The 18,905-nt window shown below is 41.0% G+C and overlaps 1 protein-coding gene across 1 annotated transcript in view; it reads left to right on the top strand.

Moving 5' to 3' along the window:
* LOC138665856 (scavenger receptor cysteine-rich domain-containing protein DMBT1-like) overlaps positions 1 to 18,905 on the top strand; it is an 81,746-nt gene that overhangs the window by 45,363 nt on the left and 17,478 nt on the right. Inside the window, exons 13-15 of the mRNA XM_069753760.1 lie at positions 1,401 to 1,415; positions 9,824 to 10,141; positions 11,350 to 11,367. Coding sequence (XP_069609861.1) covers positions 1,401 to 1,415; positions 9,824 to 10,141; positions 11,350 to 11,367 — 351 coding nt within the window. The remainder of the gene's footprint in view (positions 1 to 1,400; positions 1,416 to 9,823; positions 10,142 to 11,349; positions 11,368 to 18,905) is intronic.

The raw sequence follows: 18,905 nt of genomic DNA, 5'->3' as shown, positions 1-18,905 counted from the left end.
TTGGGGAGGTGACTTTGTCATCCACCCCCTCATCTTAAACCAATGTGCCTGGTCCTCCTGACTTTGTAACTTAACAAGAAGACTTAGCAGCAAATGTGTCTCATCATCATCCTCCTTATCCCAAATTTGCCATTCCCCATTGTCATGTTCTTGTGGCTAAGGCTGCTCTAGGTTTTCGGCATCACTAAACAGCATGTGGTTCTGTCCTTGAACTTGCAGGTTGAAAGGCAATAATTAAGAAATCTGCTCCTCGGAGTGTCCTAGTGTCGAATCATGAGATTCCTGGGACTCAGTAGGGTGGGAGGAAGGAGAATCAGGGTGGGGATTAAGTGATCCAGGCTTTAGGCTGGTGTGGAAGACTGTGTGGTGCTGCCAGGCCTGCTGGAAGTATTATCTATTATCCAAATGACCATGTGTGCACTGTTCTGGCTTCAGAAGTGGTGTTTTGTGCCTCCCTGCAAAGTGTAACAGCAACCTATCTGTCATGGATGGGTGTCTTGCTTGTGCTCCAGCAACTGATAAAGTCATACCTGCCCCATGTCCTCAGCACCTGCGTGCACCATCATCAGCACTTTCACTTCCTTGTCCCTTAATGCACGCCTTATGCATTTTGTAATTGCTAGGTCTCTTGAAACCAAGTTTGTTTTTAATAAAAAAAAAAATATTGGTCACCAGTAGCAATCAAAAAGTTTTTTGTGAGTTTACCTCACCGTAATGTAACAGGATGAAAAAGTATATGGATGACCACCAAATTCAATCCAGAAAATGTTTCTGCGTCCTTCGGCCTTTTCTCATTTCCAAAGGTCACATAAATGTTCACAGACCTTTTAACACTTTGTCTGAGGAATGGAAGCCTACAAAATTTTTAAAAGCTTGGCTTGTTAATGGTTTGACAGATAGAAATGTTCAGACCACGGAACACTGTATGCCTGAGAAATGGAGGCCTACAAAATTTTTAAAAGCTTTTCCAGCAAGTCACAGAAATGTTTACAGATTTGATTTTTAACTCGAGCACCGCCCAATGCTTGCCGAGTAATGAGGACATCCGATCACTGTGATACTCGATTGATAACCAAGTGTCACCGAGGTCGTGTTGTAGTTTTGCCCCAATTTTTGACAAAAATCACTCTCAGTTTACATTTTTCTTGCACACTGCAGTAGGTTTTTCTAAAATACAGTTAAGCCACTGAATTTCTTATTATTTGCATTATTTTCAGTTCATGTCTGTACTAACTTCATAGATAAGACCTATATCATTTAGTGATGTTTAGCATTTAATTTAATTTAACACTAAGTATGAAGAGTAGACATTAAAAATGTAAATTTTGATCACTTCATAAATGTCCAAGTTTTAAAGTAATAAAGCTTTCTCTTTTTGCTCCATTTTCATGTATGTACAGCATCCACAACTGCTGGTAAGTATAATAATAATTATTATCATTATTATTATTATTATTATTATTTATTGTTATAGCGCCATTTATTCCATGGCGCTTTACATGTGAGGAGCGGTATACATAATAAAAACAAGTACAATAATCTTAAACAATACAAGTCATAACTGGTACAGGAGGAGAGAGGATCCTGCCCGCGAGGGCTCACAATCTACAAGGGATGGGTGAGAATACAGTAGGCGAGGATAGAGCTGGTCATAATAAAGAAATATCCAGATGAAATATCTCCCTACTGTAGTTACAGAGAGGCGTTTGTGCAACATATACAGTATAATAGGTTTTCAGTGTTGAAAGTAATAAGCATTTTCTCTCCTTTCTATTTTCATGTATCTACTGTTGCGCCTAGTACCATTGGAAAGTATAACACATAAAATGTCTACTTAAAAAAATTCTTTATACTGCCGTTACAATGAGGGTCTTATGCAATATATATTGTTATGCTTTCAAAATTCATTTTTTTCTTTCATCTTTCTGGACAATCATAACACAGGTAAAAAGGAGGTACAAATGATTTAGCAGCTCAATCTTATACTAGTTCATCTTTTAGGATACATACTGAGCACCACACACATGTAAAAGTACAGTCCAAACACACAGGAATACAAATGCAGTATCAAAACCAGAGGTGCCCCATTAAGTGACATACAGAGAGTGAAATAAGTATGGAACATGTCACAATTTTCTAAGTAAATATATTTCTAAAGGTGCTATTAACATGAAATTGATGTCAAACCAGACGTCGGTAGCAACCTATCCAATCCACATAGTCAAACTAATCAAACGATATATGTCCATAAAATAACTTATATGTAATAATGAGATATGACACAGGGAAAATGTATTGAATATATGCAGAAAGAGAGGTGCAGTAAGCCATGGAAAGTCATGAGAACAGCTGAAATCTATCAGTAGTTAGAAAACAATTCTGCAACTTATTGAAAAATAATATAAGCTGGTTCAACTGATGTCATATAAAAAGGTGTCTCACTACCAATGTGCACACAAGATACATCTCATGATGGGTTAATCCAGTGAGCTGTCTCAAGACTTTTGCAACCTTATTGTTGCAAAACATACAGGTGGCATTATTTACAAAAGAATTTCTAAACTACTGAAAGTTCCAGTGAACACTGTTGGGGCCATAATCTGGAGCAATAGAAAGACCTACAATCAGCTTTTACAATTGTTTCAAACAAAACAAAGTAATGCACTCAACGTCAGTGGCCTGTATGCACACTCACCATGCATGACTTCAATTCCTGAACAAAAAACATGTTCAAGCACCTTTAAAGTTTGCTCCACAAAATTTAGACAAGCCTGTGAAATACTAGGAGATTATAATCTGCTCAGATAAGACCAAAATTGAACTATTTGAATGTCACAATACATACCATGTTGCAAGCCTAAAGCACAACATATTAACTCAGAATCACCATACCAGCAGTGAAATTTGGAAATGTGAAAATCATCATAGTTATAGGCTGTTTTCAGCATACACCACTGGCAAACTTCATATAATTGAAAGAACGATGAATGGATAAATGTACCAAGATATTCTTTAAAAAATCTGCTGCTCTCTACCAGAATGATGAAGATGAAACGAGGGTGGACATTTCAGCAAGAGAATAATCCCAAACACACAACCTAGAAAACTCTCAATTGGTTTCAAAGAAAGAAAATTTATGGAAGAATGTTGATGTGGAAGAATAGGCCAAAATCACACATGAACAATGCATGCAACTAGTTTATCCATACAGGAGGCATCTTGAAGCTGTCATCATGTATGAAGCATTAATACAATTTTAGAAAGCATGTTCAATTCTTTTGTCCTGTGTCAATTCTCATCAACTTATCTTATGGACATCTATGGTTTGATTTCTTTGACTGTGTGGATTGGATGAGTTGTTACTGACATTTGGTGAGAATTTCATGTCAATAGCACCTTTAGAAAAATATTTACTTAGAAAATTGGTGACATGTTCAATACTTATTTCACCTACTGTATGTATTGCACACTGAATAAGTGAACAAGTTGTCCATCCTTAACCCCTTACCGACATGAGGTGTAATGGTATGCCAATGTCGGTATCCCTCCCTTTGATGTGGGCTCCGGCAGTGAGCCCACATCTTTCCCAGGACATGTCAGCTGTTTTGAACAACTGACATGTGCCCGCAATAGCCGCAGGTGGAATCGCGATGCACCCGCGGCTATTAACTAGTTAAATGCCGCTGTCAAACTCCGACAGCAGTATTAAAATAGCGCTTCCGGCAATTGCACCGGGAATACACACACCGGGGTCACCTGTGTCACGTAATCGCGGGTCACAGGTGTGTTGGCATGACAACTCGAGGTCTCCTGCAGACCTCTATGGTTGTCAGTGCCGGATTGCTGTGAGCGCCACCCAGTGGTTGGTGCTCATAGCAAGTCAGCAATTCTACTACATAGAGGCGATCTGACCATCACCTCTATGTAGCTTGGCAAATATAAAATAAATGTTTTTAAAAATATAAAAAAATAAAAAAATTTGAAAGTTCAAATCATCCCCCTTTTACCTCATTCAAAATAAAACAATAAAAATAAAATCAAACCTACACATATTTGGTATTGCCGTGTTCAGAATCACCTGCTCTATCAAGTAAAAAAAAAGGATTAACTTGATCGCTAAATGCGGAGTAGATAGAAAAAAGCTTTGATCACCGGACATTAAAATGCAATAATGGGCGATAAAAAGATTGTATCTGTACCAAAATGGTATCATTATAAACGTCAGCTTGGCACGCAAACCCATCCCGAAATCACAAAAAATGGAGACGCTACAGGTATCGGAAAATGGCACAATTTTTTTTAACAAAGTTTGGAATTTTTTTTCACCACTTACATTAAAAGGAACCTAGGCATGTTTGGTGTTTATGAACTCGTAATGACCTGGAGAATCATAATGGCAGGTCAGTTTTAGCATTTAGTGATCCTAGTAAAAATGCCAAACAAAAGTGTGGGATTGCACTTTGTTTGCAATTTCACCGCACTTGGAATTTTTTTCCCGTTTTCTAGTACAAGACATGGTAAAACCAATGGTGTAGTTCAAATGTAAAACTTGTCCTGCAAAAACAAGTCCTTACATGGCCATATTGATGGAAAAATAAAAAAGTTATGGCTCTGGGAAGAAAGGGAGCATAAAACGAAAATACAAAACCGAAAAAAGCTCCGGGGGTTAAGGGGTTAAAGCAGCACTAATCCTAGAATTGAATGTTTAAATTAAACAGGAAATACAGTTAGGGCCAGAAATATTTGGACAGTGACACAATTTTCGCGAGTTGGGCTCTGCATGCCACCACATTGGATTTGAAATGAAACCTCTACAACAGAATTCAAGTGCAGATTGTAACGTTTAATTTGAAGGGTTGAACAAAAATATCTGATAGAAAATGTAGGAATTGTACACATTTCTTTACAAACACTCCACATTTTAGGAGGTCAAAAGTAATTGGACAAATAAACATAACCCAAACAAAATATTTTTATTTTCAATATTTTGTTGCAAATCCTTTGGAGGCAATCACTGCCTTAAGTCTGGAACCCATGGACATCACCAAACGCTGGGTTTCCTCCTTCTTAATGCTTTGCCAGGCCTTTACAGCCGCAGCCTTCAGGTCTTGCTTGTTTGTGGGTCTTTCCGTCTTAAGTCTGGATTTGAGCAAGTGAAATGCATGCTCAATTGGGTTTAGATCTGGAGATTGACTTGGCCATTGCAGAATGTTCCACTTTTTGGCACTCATGAACTCCTGGGTAGCTTTGGATGTATGCTTGGGGTCATTGTCCATCTGTACTATGAAGCGCCGTCCAATCAACTTTGCAGCATTTGGCTGAATCTGGGCTGAAAGTATATCCTGGTACACTTCAGAATTCATCCGGCTACTCTTGTCTGCTCTTATGTCATCAATAAACACAAGTGACCCAGTGCCATTGAAAGCCATGCATGCCCATGCCATCACGTTGCCTCCACCATGTTTTACAGAGGATGTGGTGTGCCTTGGATCATGTGCCGTTCCCTTTCTTCTCCAAACTTTTTTCTTCCCATCATTCTGGTACAGGTTGATCTTTGTCTCATCTGTCCATAGAATACTTTTCCAGAACTGAGCTGGCTTCTTGAGGTGTTTTTCTGCAAATTTAACTCTGGCCTGTCTATTTTTGGTATTGATGAATGGTTTGCATCTAGATGTGAACCCTTTGTATTTACTGTCATGGAGTCTTCTCTTTACTGTTGACTTAGAGACAGATACACCTACTTCACTGAGAGTGTTCTGGACTTCAGTTGATGTTGTGAACGGGTTCTTCTTCACCAAATTAAGTATGCGGCGATCATCCACCACTGTTGTCATCCGTGGACGCCCAGGCCTTTTTGAGTTCCCAAGCTCACCAGTCAATTCCTTTTTTCTCAGAATGTACCCAACTGTTGATTTTGCTACTCCAAGCATGTCTGCTATCTCTCTGATGGATTTTTTCTTTTTTTTCAGCCTCAGGATGTTCTGCTTCACCTCAATTGAGAGTTCCTTTGACCGCATGTTGTCTGCTCACAGCAACAGCTTCCAAATGCAAAACCACACACCTGGAATCCACCCCTGACCTTTTAACTACTTCATTGATTACAGGTTAACGAGGGAGACGCCTTCAGAGTTAATTGCAGCCCTTAGAGTCCATTGTCCAATTACTTTTGGTCCCTTGAAAAAGAGGATGCTATGCATTACAGAGCTATGATTCCTAAACCCTTTCTCCGATTTGGATGTGGAAACTATCATATTGCAGCTGGGAGTGTGCACTTTCAGCCCATATTATATATATAATTGTATTTCTGAACATGTTTTTGTAAACAGCTAAAATAACAAAACTTGTGTCACTGTCCAAATATTTCTGGCCCTAACTGTATAACAGTTCTGCCATTTTTATAACATTTTCTTCATATTTAACCCTTTTCTGACCTCGGATGGGATAGTACGAATGAGGTCAGATCCCCTGCTTTGATGTGGGCTCTGGCGGTGAGCCGCTGACATGTGCCTGCAATAGCGATGGGTGGAATCACGATCCACCCACCGCTATTGACTAGTTAAATGCCGCTGTCAAACGCTGACAGTGGCATTTAACTACCGCTTCCGGCCATCAGGCCGGAAATGAGCGCTTTGCCGACTCCGTCACTTGATCGGGGTCAGCGATGCACCAGCATGACAACCTGAGGTCTCCTTGAGACCTCTTTGGTTGTTGATGTTGGCTTGCTGTGAGTGCCACCCTGTGGTCGGCGCTCATAGCAAGCCTGTAATTCAGCTAACTAGGAGCGATCTGATGATCACTCCTATGTAGCTGAGCTGATCCAGTTGTTCCAGCTTCTAGCCTCCCATAGAACCATGGCAAAAGTTTAAAAAAAATGTTTAAAAAAATATGAAAAAAAAATACAAAAGTATAAATCACCCCCCTATTGCCCCATTCAAAATAAAACAATAAAAAAATCAAATATACACATATTTGGTATCCCGAGTTCAGAATCGCCCGATCTATCAATAAAAAAAGGATTAACCTGATTGCTAAACGACGTAGCGAGAAAAAAATTTGAAACGCTCGAATTACTTTTTTTGGTGGCCGCGACATTGCATTAAAATGAAATAACAGGCGATCAAAAGAACGAATCTGCACCAAAATGGTATCATAACGTCAGCTTGGCATGCAAAAAATAAGCCCTCACCCGACCCCAGATCACGAAAAATGAAGACACTACAGGTATCGGAAAATGGCACAATTTTTTTTTGAGCAAAGTTTGGAATTTTTCACCACTTAGATAAAAAAAGAACCTCAACATGTTCGACGTCTATGAACTCGTAATGACCTGGAGAATCAAAATGCAGGTCAGTTTTAGCATCTTCAGCTGAAGACCATATGAAGCCTCTCCAACATTTTCCCATGCAGGCTTCTGCTGTAGTCAGTTGTCTTACATCAAGACACAAGACAAAGAAGTTGAGGGCAGGAGGATATGGATGAGTTCCTGAGACACACAGAAGATTCCTTTATACAGTGGCATGTAAAAGTTTGGGCAACCCTGGCCAAAATTACTGCTATTGTGAACAGTTAAGCAAGTTGAAGATGAAATGATCGTAAAAAGGCCTGAAGTTAAAGATGACACATTTCCTTTGTATTTTAGGCAAAAATATATATTTTCATGTTTTACATTTTCCAAATTACAAAAAGGATTTGCAAAAGTTTTGGCACCCTGCATGGTTAGTACCTGGTAGCATCACCTTTTGCAAGTATCACAACTTGTAAACATTTTTTGTAGACAAACAAGAGTCTTTAAACTCTTGTTTGAGGGATTTTCATCCATTCTTCCTTGGAAAATTCTTCCAGTTCTGTGAGATTCCTGGGTCGTCTTCCAGTTTGAGGCCTAGCCACAGATCTTGGATGATGTTCAGATCAGGGAACTATGAGGCCATTGCACAACCTTCAGCTTCCGACTTTTAAGGTAGTCTATTGTGGATTATGACGTATTTAGAATCATTATCCACTTGTAGAAGCCATCCACTTTGCAATTTCAGCTTTTTTTTTTACAGATGGTGCTATGTTTCTATCAGGAATTTGTTGAAATTTCATTTAATCCATTCTTCTCTCTACCCATGAAATGTTGTCTGTGGCAATGGCTGCAACACACCCTCAAAGCATGATTGATCCACCCCCATGCTCAATGGTTGGTGAGATGTTATTTTCCTGAAATTCTGTGCCTTTTTTACACATACCTTTGATCATTGTGGCAAGATAATTCTATTTTAACCTCATCGGTCCACAGTATTGAGTAGGCAGGAGAGGTTTCCTTCTGATGATTTTTCCATGAAGGCCATATTTGTCTCTGAACAGTACAATGCACTACATCTCCAAAGTCTGCTAAATCTTTCTGAAGGTCTTTTGCAGTCCAGCAGGGTTTTCTGATTTGCCAATTAGCAATCCCACTCACTGAAATTTTGCTTGGTCTTCCAGAACTTATCTTGACCTCCACTGTTGCTGATAACTGTCATTTCTCAATTACATTTCAAACTAAGGAAAAGGAAACATGAAAACGCTTTTCTACCTTCTTAAGGGCTTCTCCTGCTTTGTGGGTCTCCACCATTTCCATTTTCAGAGTGCTAGGCAGCTGCTTAAAAGAATCCATGGCTGCTGTTTTTGGCACAAGGTTAAAGGAGGCTGTTTTTTATAAAGCTGGTACATTTTCAGTACCTGGCCATTTCCAATGATTATAGTGAACAAGCCATAACCCTAACAGGCTAATTAAGGTTTGAAACCTTGGTTAAAGTTATATGAACACACAAATCTCCAAGGTGCCCAAACTTTTGCATTGGATCATTTTCCTTTTTTAGAGATCATTTCATCTTCAACTTGCTTAACTGTTCACAAAAACATTATTTTGCTTATAAAATGATAGCAAAAAGGAATAAACAACAGAGCAAAATTAAAAGTGCAAGTGCTAGTCTTAAGTGGTATTTACACTATAAAGGTACCTTCACACTGAGCAACTTTCCAACGAGAACAACAGCGATCCGTGACGTTGCAGCGTCCTGGATAGCGATCTCGTTGTGTTTGACATGCAGCAGCGATCAGGATCCTGCTGTGACATCGCTGGTCGGAGCTAGAAGGCCAGAACTTTATTTGGTCGTCAGGTCGGCGTGTATCGTCATGTTTGACAGCAAAAGCAACGATGCCTGCAATGTTTTCTCATGGAGCGAACAACCAGCAAGAACGATAAGTACATCACTGGATCGCTCCTGCATCGTTCTGTTGTTGCCGTGTTTGACGTCTCCTAGCGACCTAAACAGCGACGCTGCAGCGATTGGCATCGTTGTCTATATCGCTGCAGCGTCGCTTAATGTGACGGTACCTTAAGATAATCATGAACGAGTGTTCTTAGAAACTATCGTCTCACAATTATCTTGCAATGTAACCAGGCTGCTGATCACCAGATGAAAGAGCAAAATGCTTGTTCATGGAGTGAAATGATCTATTGTGCAGAACAAAAGATCATCGGTGTCGGCGGTGCATTGCCTGTGTAAACATGACTCGTACTGCAAAGAACCATGGTAGTCTGTGCAGACTAAGTGATCTATTGCAGATCGCTCAGTGTTCATAATTTACTTTGGTTTGCCTGTGTAAAATTTGTTACCATCTTTTCAGTTAGCCATTAAAAGGTATCAACCACTGAGGACTCTCAATTCTAAATATTTTCCTGTGTAAACAGGCATTTAAACAACTGCCGATCAAGAAAGGTTTACTTATATGCGGTTGTATCGCGCCATTGGGCTTCATTACTTTTCCTATTTTTTTCCTTATTTTTTCTTTCTAGGTTTAAACATGGCATTGAGGCTGGTAAATGGTAATAGTCAGTGTAACGGTCGTGTAGAAATCTTCTATAATGGAGCATGGGGAACTGTTTGCGATGACTTATGGGATATCAAAGATGCCCAAGTTGTATGTCATCAGTTAAATTGTGGCCAAGCTCTTGCATTTAATGGCAGTGCTGCATTTGGCCAAGGAGAAGGAGCAATTGTATTGGATGATGTGCAATGTACCGGCAACGAATTGGACTTATTGGACTGTCCACACAGCCCAATTTCTGCACACAACTGTGGACACCATGAAGATGCTGGAGTCATCTGCTCAGGTACAGTGGAGGAACTCTTATGATATTATGGATATGCAGGTGCTTATCACAAAATTAGAATATCATCAAAAAGTTAATTTATTTCATAGAAGAGAAAGAAATAGCCAGCTTACCACCTCGGTGTCTAACAGCACGGAGTCCAAGCGGACCACTTGCGTGTTGAATGAAAAAAAAAGCAGGATGAGTCCAGCTGATAAAAAAGCTTGTCTTTATTCCAAATTCGTATAAAATAGTGGCATGGCACCCATATGTGCAGCTACGCATTTCGAACACGAGCTGTGTTCTTTGTCAAAGCTTTGATGCGACCATCACTCAGTGTTCAGTGAGATATTGATTTCAATCTTATTTTTCAATTGGGGTGTACTCATTTACCTGAGAAATGTATGTCAGGTAAAGCATTTATGCACATGCATTACCACAAAAGTAAAGAAATACCTCATTTTTAGGATATCCCAACTTATCAGAGAACCTGCATCCCACCTGTCCCAAATTATAAAAATTGATAAGTTACTTTAACCTTTTTTTTAACTTTCATAGCTTTCATCACTATGTATAGTATTTATAGACTTAAATATCTGAAGCATTTTTCTTTTTAGCATATGTACATATTAGCATTAGTGATGACTGATGAGCGAGTATACTCGTTGCTCGGGTGGTCTCAGAGTATTTGCTAGTGCTCGGAGATTTATTTTTCGTCACCTCAGCTGCGTGATTTGCGTCTGTTAGCCAGCTTGATTACATGTGGGGATTCCCTAACAACCAGGCAACCCCCACATGTACTCAGCCTGGCTAGCAGCCGTAAATCATTCAGCTGCATCAACAAAAACTAAATCTCTGAGCACTTACAAATATTCGGAGACCTCCCGAGCAACGAGTATACTCGATCATCACTAATTTGCATTCAATCACAGAAGTAATTCCCATATCTAAAGAATTCAATATTTAAGGAACAAAGATTTTTTTTTGCAGATTTTCAATGGAATAAAAGATGAAGTATAGAGAAACAAATGTTCCTATTGCATTCCTAATTGTAATGTATCATTATAGGAAAAATAACACAGAGAAAACATTTTACTATGTTTTCCATGAACTTTTTTTTAAATTCTCATCAGAATACGTAATGATTAGCTTTTACTAAATGAATGTTGATAAAATTTGTCAGAACTAATTAAACAAAGTATCACATTTTTCCATTTCTGTCATGACAGGTGAACCGAACACTAACAGTAAGTAAATTTATTTTCAGAAACCATTTTATTTATTTACAGGAACAGAAGGCTAGCTCCCCTTGGTCCAGTGGAATAGTGTTGGTAAAGAGGACACTTACATATCACTGAATAACACATATTCATGTAATTGAATATACCCATTAGGCTATGGTCACACAACAGTATTTTCTCTCATCCAAGAGAATTGGGCTAATTATGGTAATCACACTCTGATCAGAGTGTCATCATAGTGTGATCCGATTTTCTGGGATGAGGACAAGATAGTGGAAAAAAAAGTCTCCATCTTCTCCATTCTCTCAGGCCAAGAAAATCTAACTACACTCAGATGCCAATCGAGTGCAGTCTGATCTTTTCCTCTTATCTGTGTGTGATCAGAATATCAGATCCAACTCGGGCATGCTGCTATGTTCAGGCATGTGCATAGAATAACATTTGTCCAAGTGCGATCCGATGTTTTGTCTGAATGATGGTCATTTGCACGAGCCCTTAGACTGAGGCTACAAGGTGATGTGTCATGCAACAGCAATTCTTTGACAAGTCATGCAACCCCAAAATTATTTGTACAGCTTGTCTGTGACTTGCTGTTGCTGGTTATTTTATTTCTACAATTCTGCAGTAGAAAAGACAGTGAAATTGCAGACAAGATACATTTATTTGGCAGTCACATGTGTACGCTATGGAAATTGAGTTGTGTACAGCTTGCAACCAGAGAGACTAAATCACATTTGGAAACATGCGTGATTCTGTGCAACGGTTGCAGGAGGTCTTGGGTTGCAAAGTGAAACCCTAGGACATCATTAAAGAACCACCCCTCCTCCTATCATCAAAATTTGTTATTGTCTTAACCAGAGGCGTAGCTAGGGGTTCAGCTCGGGGGGGGGGGGGGGGCGAGACATCTGAGTGGGCCCCTGACCCCCGATTACAGCTATGGTGTCGCACTGTAATGGTGGGTATAAGAACCTCAGCCGATGATCCTCCTGTAACTAAAAAAACATCTCCACAAAGTCCAATACTGATATTACCGTCATATGATCAGTGGTAGACACCAGTCCTACAGAACATTTAAGAGCACAGTTATAGATGGGGACTTACCGCTGATGTTCTTTCTGGTGGAATCGTTCACTTTTCCGGTCTTTTCCTTGTGGCCCAGACCAACATGACTTCTTCCAGCCACAACTCGTCTGCAGAGATTACACCAAAGACACATCTGACTTCTCACATTTCCTGCACCATCCCCATCTATCCTCAACCTGCACAAACTCCTTATCCTGCTGATAACCCAATACTGAGCCATATGTGTCCTTATTACTGCCCCTGCTGTGTGGTACAAAAGCATTGTTCCTCTTACTGCTTCACATAGTAGTGCCACCACTGTGCCCTTACATTGTAAAATTTCTGGTGAGAGGTCTTGGCCGCTCTCCCTATTAGGCCGGAATCACACATGCAAAAAACACGTCCGTGTCTCGCATGTAAAAAGCAAGCTCTGGCGCCGGCACTTCGGAGCGTGCGGCCGCATAGCAACACATGAAGCCGCACGCTCCGCTCCCAATTGCCGACGCCAGGGCTTGCACAGACGTGTTTCTCGCATGTGTGATTCCTGCCTTAGGCTGTCTCTTTCCCAGGGACACAATGATATCCTGGGGCAAGCTCTGGTTACAGTATAGAGCTCAAGTAACTCAGGTCAGGAATGCGCGCCAACAGCATACAGCTGCTATCACAGGCACGTGAGTCTGTACTGACTGAGCGCGCTCCTTCCAACTTCTAAGCCTGCCACATGCTGCCATGATGCACCAATCAGCGTCAGGCCAACTGCAGCCTGGCAGCCAATCAAAGCACGGAGCTGCACAGCCGATGAGTGGCTGCAGCTCCCTGACACACCCACTACACAACTTACCTTCGAAGTGCAAACTCACCTCCAGCAGACCTCTGTGGCTGTCACTTCCTGATTGCTATGAGCGCCGCCCGGTGGTCAGCAGCTCTTATAACAAGTAAGTAATTCTACTACATACAGGCGATCTGATCATCGCCTGTATGTAGTAGAGCCAATTGGGTTATACTTATCGCAGCTTCTAGTCTCCCATGGACACTATTATAGCACGCCAAAAGTAAAAAAAAAAAGTAAAATATAAAAAAAAATAAAAGTTCAAATTACCCCCCTTTGCCCCATTCAAAATAAAACCATAAAAAAATCAAACATACCGTATATACTCGAGTATAAGCCGACCCGAGTATAAGCCGACCCCCCTAATTTTGCCACAAAAAACTGGGAAAACTTATTGACTCGAGTATAAGCCTAGGGTGGAAATGCAGCATTTACCGGTGAATTTCAAAAATAAAAATAGATCATTATTTCCCCATAGCTGTGCCATACAGTGCTCTGCACCGTTCATATTTCCCCATAGCTGTGCCATATACGGTGCTCTGCACCGTTCATTGTGCCCCATAGATGTGCCATATACGGTGCTCTGCACCGTTCACTGTGCCCCATAGATGTGCCATATACGGTGCCCTGCACCGTTTACTGTGCCCCATAGATGTGCCATATACGGTGCTCTGCACCGTTCACTGTGCCCCATAGATGTGCCATATACGGTGCTCCGCACCGTTCACTGTGCCCCATAGATGTGCCATATACGGTGCTCTGCACCGTTCACTGTGCCCCATAGATGTGCCATATACGGTGCTCTGCACCGTTCACTGTGCCCCATAGATGCTCCACATAAATCTCTGCCGCCGCCGCTGCTGCTGCTGCTGCAATAAAAAAAAAAAAACACATACTCACCTCCCTTGATTGCAGCTCCCGGCGTCTCGTTCCGGCACCTCCATCTTCCCGGCGTCTCTGCTCTGACTGATCAGGCAGAGGGCGCCGCGCACACTATATGCGTCATCGCGCCCTCTGACCTGAACAGTCAGAGCGCAGACGCCGGGAAGATGGAGGCGCCGGCCAGGAAGATGGAGCGACGCTCGGCGGCTGGAACGCGGACAGGTGAATATGCTATACTTACCTAGTCCTGGCGATCCTCGCGCTGTCCCTCTGCCTGGTCTTCGGTGCCGCAGCTTCTTTCTCTATCAGCGGTCACCGGCACCGCTGATTAGAGGAATGAATAGGCGGCTCCACCCCTATGGGAGGTGGAGCCGCTTATTCATTTCTGTAATGAGCGGTCCCACGTGACTGCTGAAGAGGGGAAGAAGCTGCAGCACAGAAGACCGTGGGACGGCAGGGGGAGCGCCAGGATCGCTGGGACTAGGTAAGTATACCTCAGCGCCCTCACCCCCTCACCCGCCGACCCTGCCACCCACCTTGAATCGAGTATAAGCCGAGAGGGGCACTTTCAGCCCAAAATTTTGGGCTGAAAATCTCGGCTTATACTCGAGTATATACGGTATTTGGTATCTCTGCATTCAGAATCGCCCGATCTATCAATAAAGAAAGGATTAACCTGATCGCTAAATGACATAGCAGAAAAAAAGTCAAAATGCCAGAATTGTGTTTTATTGGGCGCCACGACATTGCATTAAAATGAACGGGTGATCAAAAGATAGTATCTGCACCAAAATGGTATCATTAAAAACATCAGCTCACCGCGCAACAAAAAAATAAGCCCTCACCCAACCCAAGATCGCGAAAAATGGAGACGCTACAGGTATTGGAAAATGATGCAATTTTTATTTGTTAACAAAGTTTTGAATTTTTTTTCACCACTTCGATAAAAAACAACCTAGACATGTTTGGTGTCTATGAACTTGTAATGACCTGTAGAATCATAATGGTAGGTCAGTTTTAGCATTTAGTGAGCATAGTATAAAAAAGCAAAACAAAAAACCACTGTGGGATTGCACTTTTTTTGCAATTTTATCGCACATTTTTTTTCCTGTTTTCCAGTACATGATATGTTAAAACCAATGATTATTGCTCAAAAGTACAACTTGTCCTGCAAAAAACAAGCCCTCACATGGCCATATTGACCAAAAAGTAAAAAAAGATATGGCTTTGGGAAGAAGGGGAGCAAAAAAAACGAAATACCTCCATCATGAAGGGGTTAATATATCACAGTCATCATATTATATAGAACTGTGCACTTACAATTGCTCCTTTTGTCTTTCTACCCAGATAATTCTTCTCTTTTCCATAAGGTCTATGAAATCATGTGATTGAAAACAGACTAGCTGAATCTTTTTAAGCTCTAAGTCATAAGTCACTGCAAATGTCTATGGCAGGGAGGAGGGGGAAGCAGCTGAGTCAGGAGGGGAAGAGGGGGATGATAAATGTAGGGTCAAGATACTTTCTGTTTCTACATAGAGCAGAAAAAAAGAGAAGAATTATCTGGGTAGAAAGGGAAAATTAGCAATTGTAAGTACACAGTGCTATATAATATGGTGATCAAAATATATTAATATGATAAAGACTTTGATGTGAGGAGTGCTTCTTTAAAAAAGCCATTCCATTAGTGTTTTTTTTTCTAAATTTGTGTAGATGTACATGTAGCATAGTATTCCTGTGCTAATATATTAATTACTAGATGGCAGCCCGATTCTAAAGAATCGGGAGTCTAGAATCCATATATACTTTATTTATTCAAATGTAAGAATAATATAATTAATAAATAATAGTAAGAAAGAACAAAAATAATAGGCAGTATATGGAGAAAACACCAAACAAAAGTTCAAAATTGGTGTGAAAATGTCACTGAACCACTTCACAACTAAATATATATAGTTTTGGTAAATGGTATTATCATTTTTTTGACGAAATTCGGCAGGAGCTTGAAGAGCAACGTCACTGGGCCCGCCTCCACGCAGTAGAAACTTGCTGTGAGGTAAAAATTCAAAAATCACACCAAAATGGCGGGCGGAGTGTGTCACAGTACGGCACGTTTCTGATTGGTCGCTCGCAGCAGGCGGCAACCAATCAGACACTGGACACTGTTGACGTCACTTATCTGCGGACATTAGCTCCGGACATTGGCTCCGGACATTAGCTCCGGACATTAGCTCCGGACATTATCTCCGCACATTAGCTCCGGACATTAGCTCCGGACAAAGCCACGGAAGTTGGCACAAATTGCAGGAAGTAGTATTCTAGGCAATTAATCTCCGGACATTAGCTCCGGACATTAGCTCCGGACATTAGCTCCGGACAAAGCCACGGAAGTTGGCACAAATTGCAGGAAGTAGTATTCTAGGCAATTATATATTAGATTATTCGCTGCCTTCTCAGAAATCCAGTGATGTTCTGCTCTTCTTCTGAGTGATGTCACTGTTCTTCAGACTCTCTGTCTTTGACTGTTCATATGCCAAAAGTCTCCTTTGCTTTATAAGCCTATGGAGCCTCATTCTGAGCCTTGCTCTGATGCTCCAAAGACTTCTGGGTCACGCAGAGCGCAATGTGACTCAAAAAGTCTGAAGAGCGGTCATGTCACTGAGAAATGGAATACAACAGCACTGGACTGCGTTAGGTGAGTATATTAATATGCTCACACTACACTGCATGCACAGATTTAATAATTACAAAAACAACTTCATGGCAATGCATTTTTCATTACTATTTCACAAAGCAAGATGATGATCTCAGTGTCATGTGACACATTTCGCCATGAAACCCTACCCCAATGTTCTGCTTTATTTTTAAGAACAGATTTAAAAAAATCAAAGCCATACATGAATGTGCAGCCTATTTCATGACATTTTAGATTCCAAGCAATCTGCACTTAACCTCTTCATGACCTTTGACTTAACTATACATCAAAAGTCGTATGCCTCCACTCCAAGCGGGCTTCCACACTGAGCCCGAATGTTTTCGAACACATGTCAGCTGATTTCATAGCATAGCAGTGGGTGGACTCACGATCCACCCGTGGTTATTAACATGTCAAATGCCACTGTTAATCTCTGACAGCGGCATGTAACACGCTTGCATCAGAAGCAAGTCACAAGCCCCGCCCATTGACACCTGTGTCACATGACTGCAGGTCACCGATCAGTTGGCTGCAGGAGACCCCATGGTTGTCATTGCCGAATCACTAAAAGTATTGTTACTTTAGCAAAACAAAAGTCCAAACGTAACGTTCTAGACGCCTCTGACCAATATTAATACACAAAACAGCAAAGCCAGCCACTAAATTCTAAAACTTAACATTTAATATGTATACTTCTAAAACAATATCTTATGTTTAAAATTATAGTTAGGTGCTCATGCGTACCAGTGCACTAGACAAAAAATAGTTTGATCTCACCAAACGCCGTTTCTCTCCTTCTTGTAGATTTCTGTGCTTTTTCAGAGCACGGCGTATAGGAGAGACAAGTAAACCTTTTCCCCTCAAGGGGGAGACGAAGGGGAGGGGGTGGGGGTTGGAGCCTATCACCCCTGTCGTGCCCCGTGTATAAGTCTCCCGCCCTAACAAGGGCAGTTCCCAAGTTTGAGCCTGTTTAAATGAAGCCCATTGGAAAATATAGCCACCCTGGATAATGTATCGTCTTATACTTCCTTTTTTCTTCCCGACGCGTTTCCCTCCCCGTTATGGGGGTTCATCAGGGGATTGAAAGAATGTCCAGGTTCATGAAGGTATTCTGCAGTGGCAGACAAAACCTCATCTAGTAGTATCCTCCATGTGAGGGTCAAGCAGTCTCAGAGACTGTTTTAGAAGTATACATATTAAATGTTAAGTTTTAGAATTTAGTGGCTGGCTTTGCTGTTTTGTGCACTATAAGTATTGCCCTGTGGCATAGCAGATAATCATTTTAGCTGCATGTTGCAGCGCATACGATCGCAGCTTCTAGTCTCCCATGGATAATATTGAAGCAAATGAAAAGTAAAGAAAAAATTATTTTAGGAATGTTTAAAACATTTTAAAAATATAAAAGTTCAAATCATCCCATTCAACATGAAACAATAAAAAAGCAAAAATAAAAATATAAAAAATACATATATTTGGTATGTCTGAGTTTATAAATGCTTGATCTATCAAAATATAAAAATAAGTAATATGATCAGTAAATGGTGTAATGAGAAATAAAATCAATGGTGTACTTCGAAAGTACACCTTGTCCCGCAGAAAACAAGCCCTCACATGGCCATATTGAATTAAAAATAAAAAGTTATGGCTCTGGGAATACAGGGAGCAAACAACAAATGCAAAAACAGAAAACCCCAAAGAGGTGAAGGGGTTAAAAAAGGCTCATGTGCAGAAATGAGCACATAAATTCAAATGGAATTGAATGCTACTCGTATTTTACAAAATTCCATAATATGACTTTTGACTGCCATTTTTCTAAACTATTAAAAGGCCAACAGGCCCTCGGTGCTGGCACTGCATCTTGTTCTGGCCATCGGTGCCTGCCTGCAGCTCTTCCTGTACTCAGTGGTCACGTGGTACCGCTCATTAAGGTGATGAATATGGATGCGTCTCCATTCCCATAAGGGTGGAGTGCATATTCATCACCTTAATGAGTGGTATCACATGACTGCTGAGCACAGGAAGAGCTGCAGGCATGCGCCGGTGGCCGGAACGTGATGCAGTGCCAGCACTGAGGGCGCG

Source organism: Ranitomeya imitator, chromosome 2 (assembly GCF_032444005.1).
Source record: "Ranitomeya imitator isolate aRanImi1 chromosome 2, aRanImi1.pri, whole genome shotgun sequence".
Lineage (NCBI taxonomy): Eukaryota > Metazoa > Chordata > Amphibia > Anura > Dendrobatidae > Ranitomeya > Ranitomeya imitator.
This window is presented reverse-complemented; position numbering and strand designations above follow the sequence as displayed.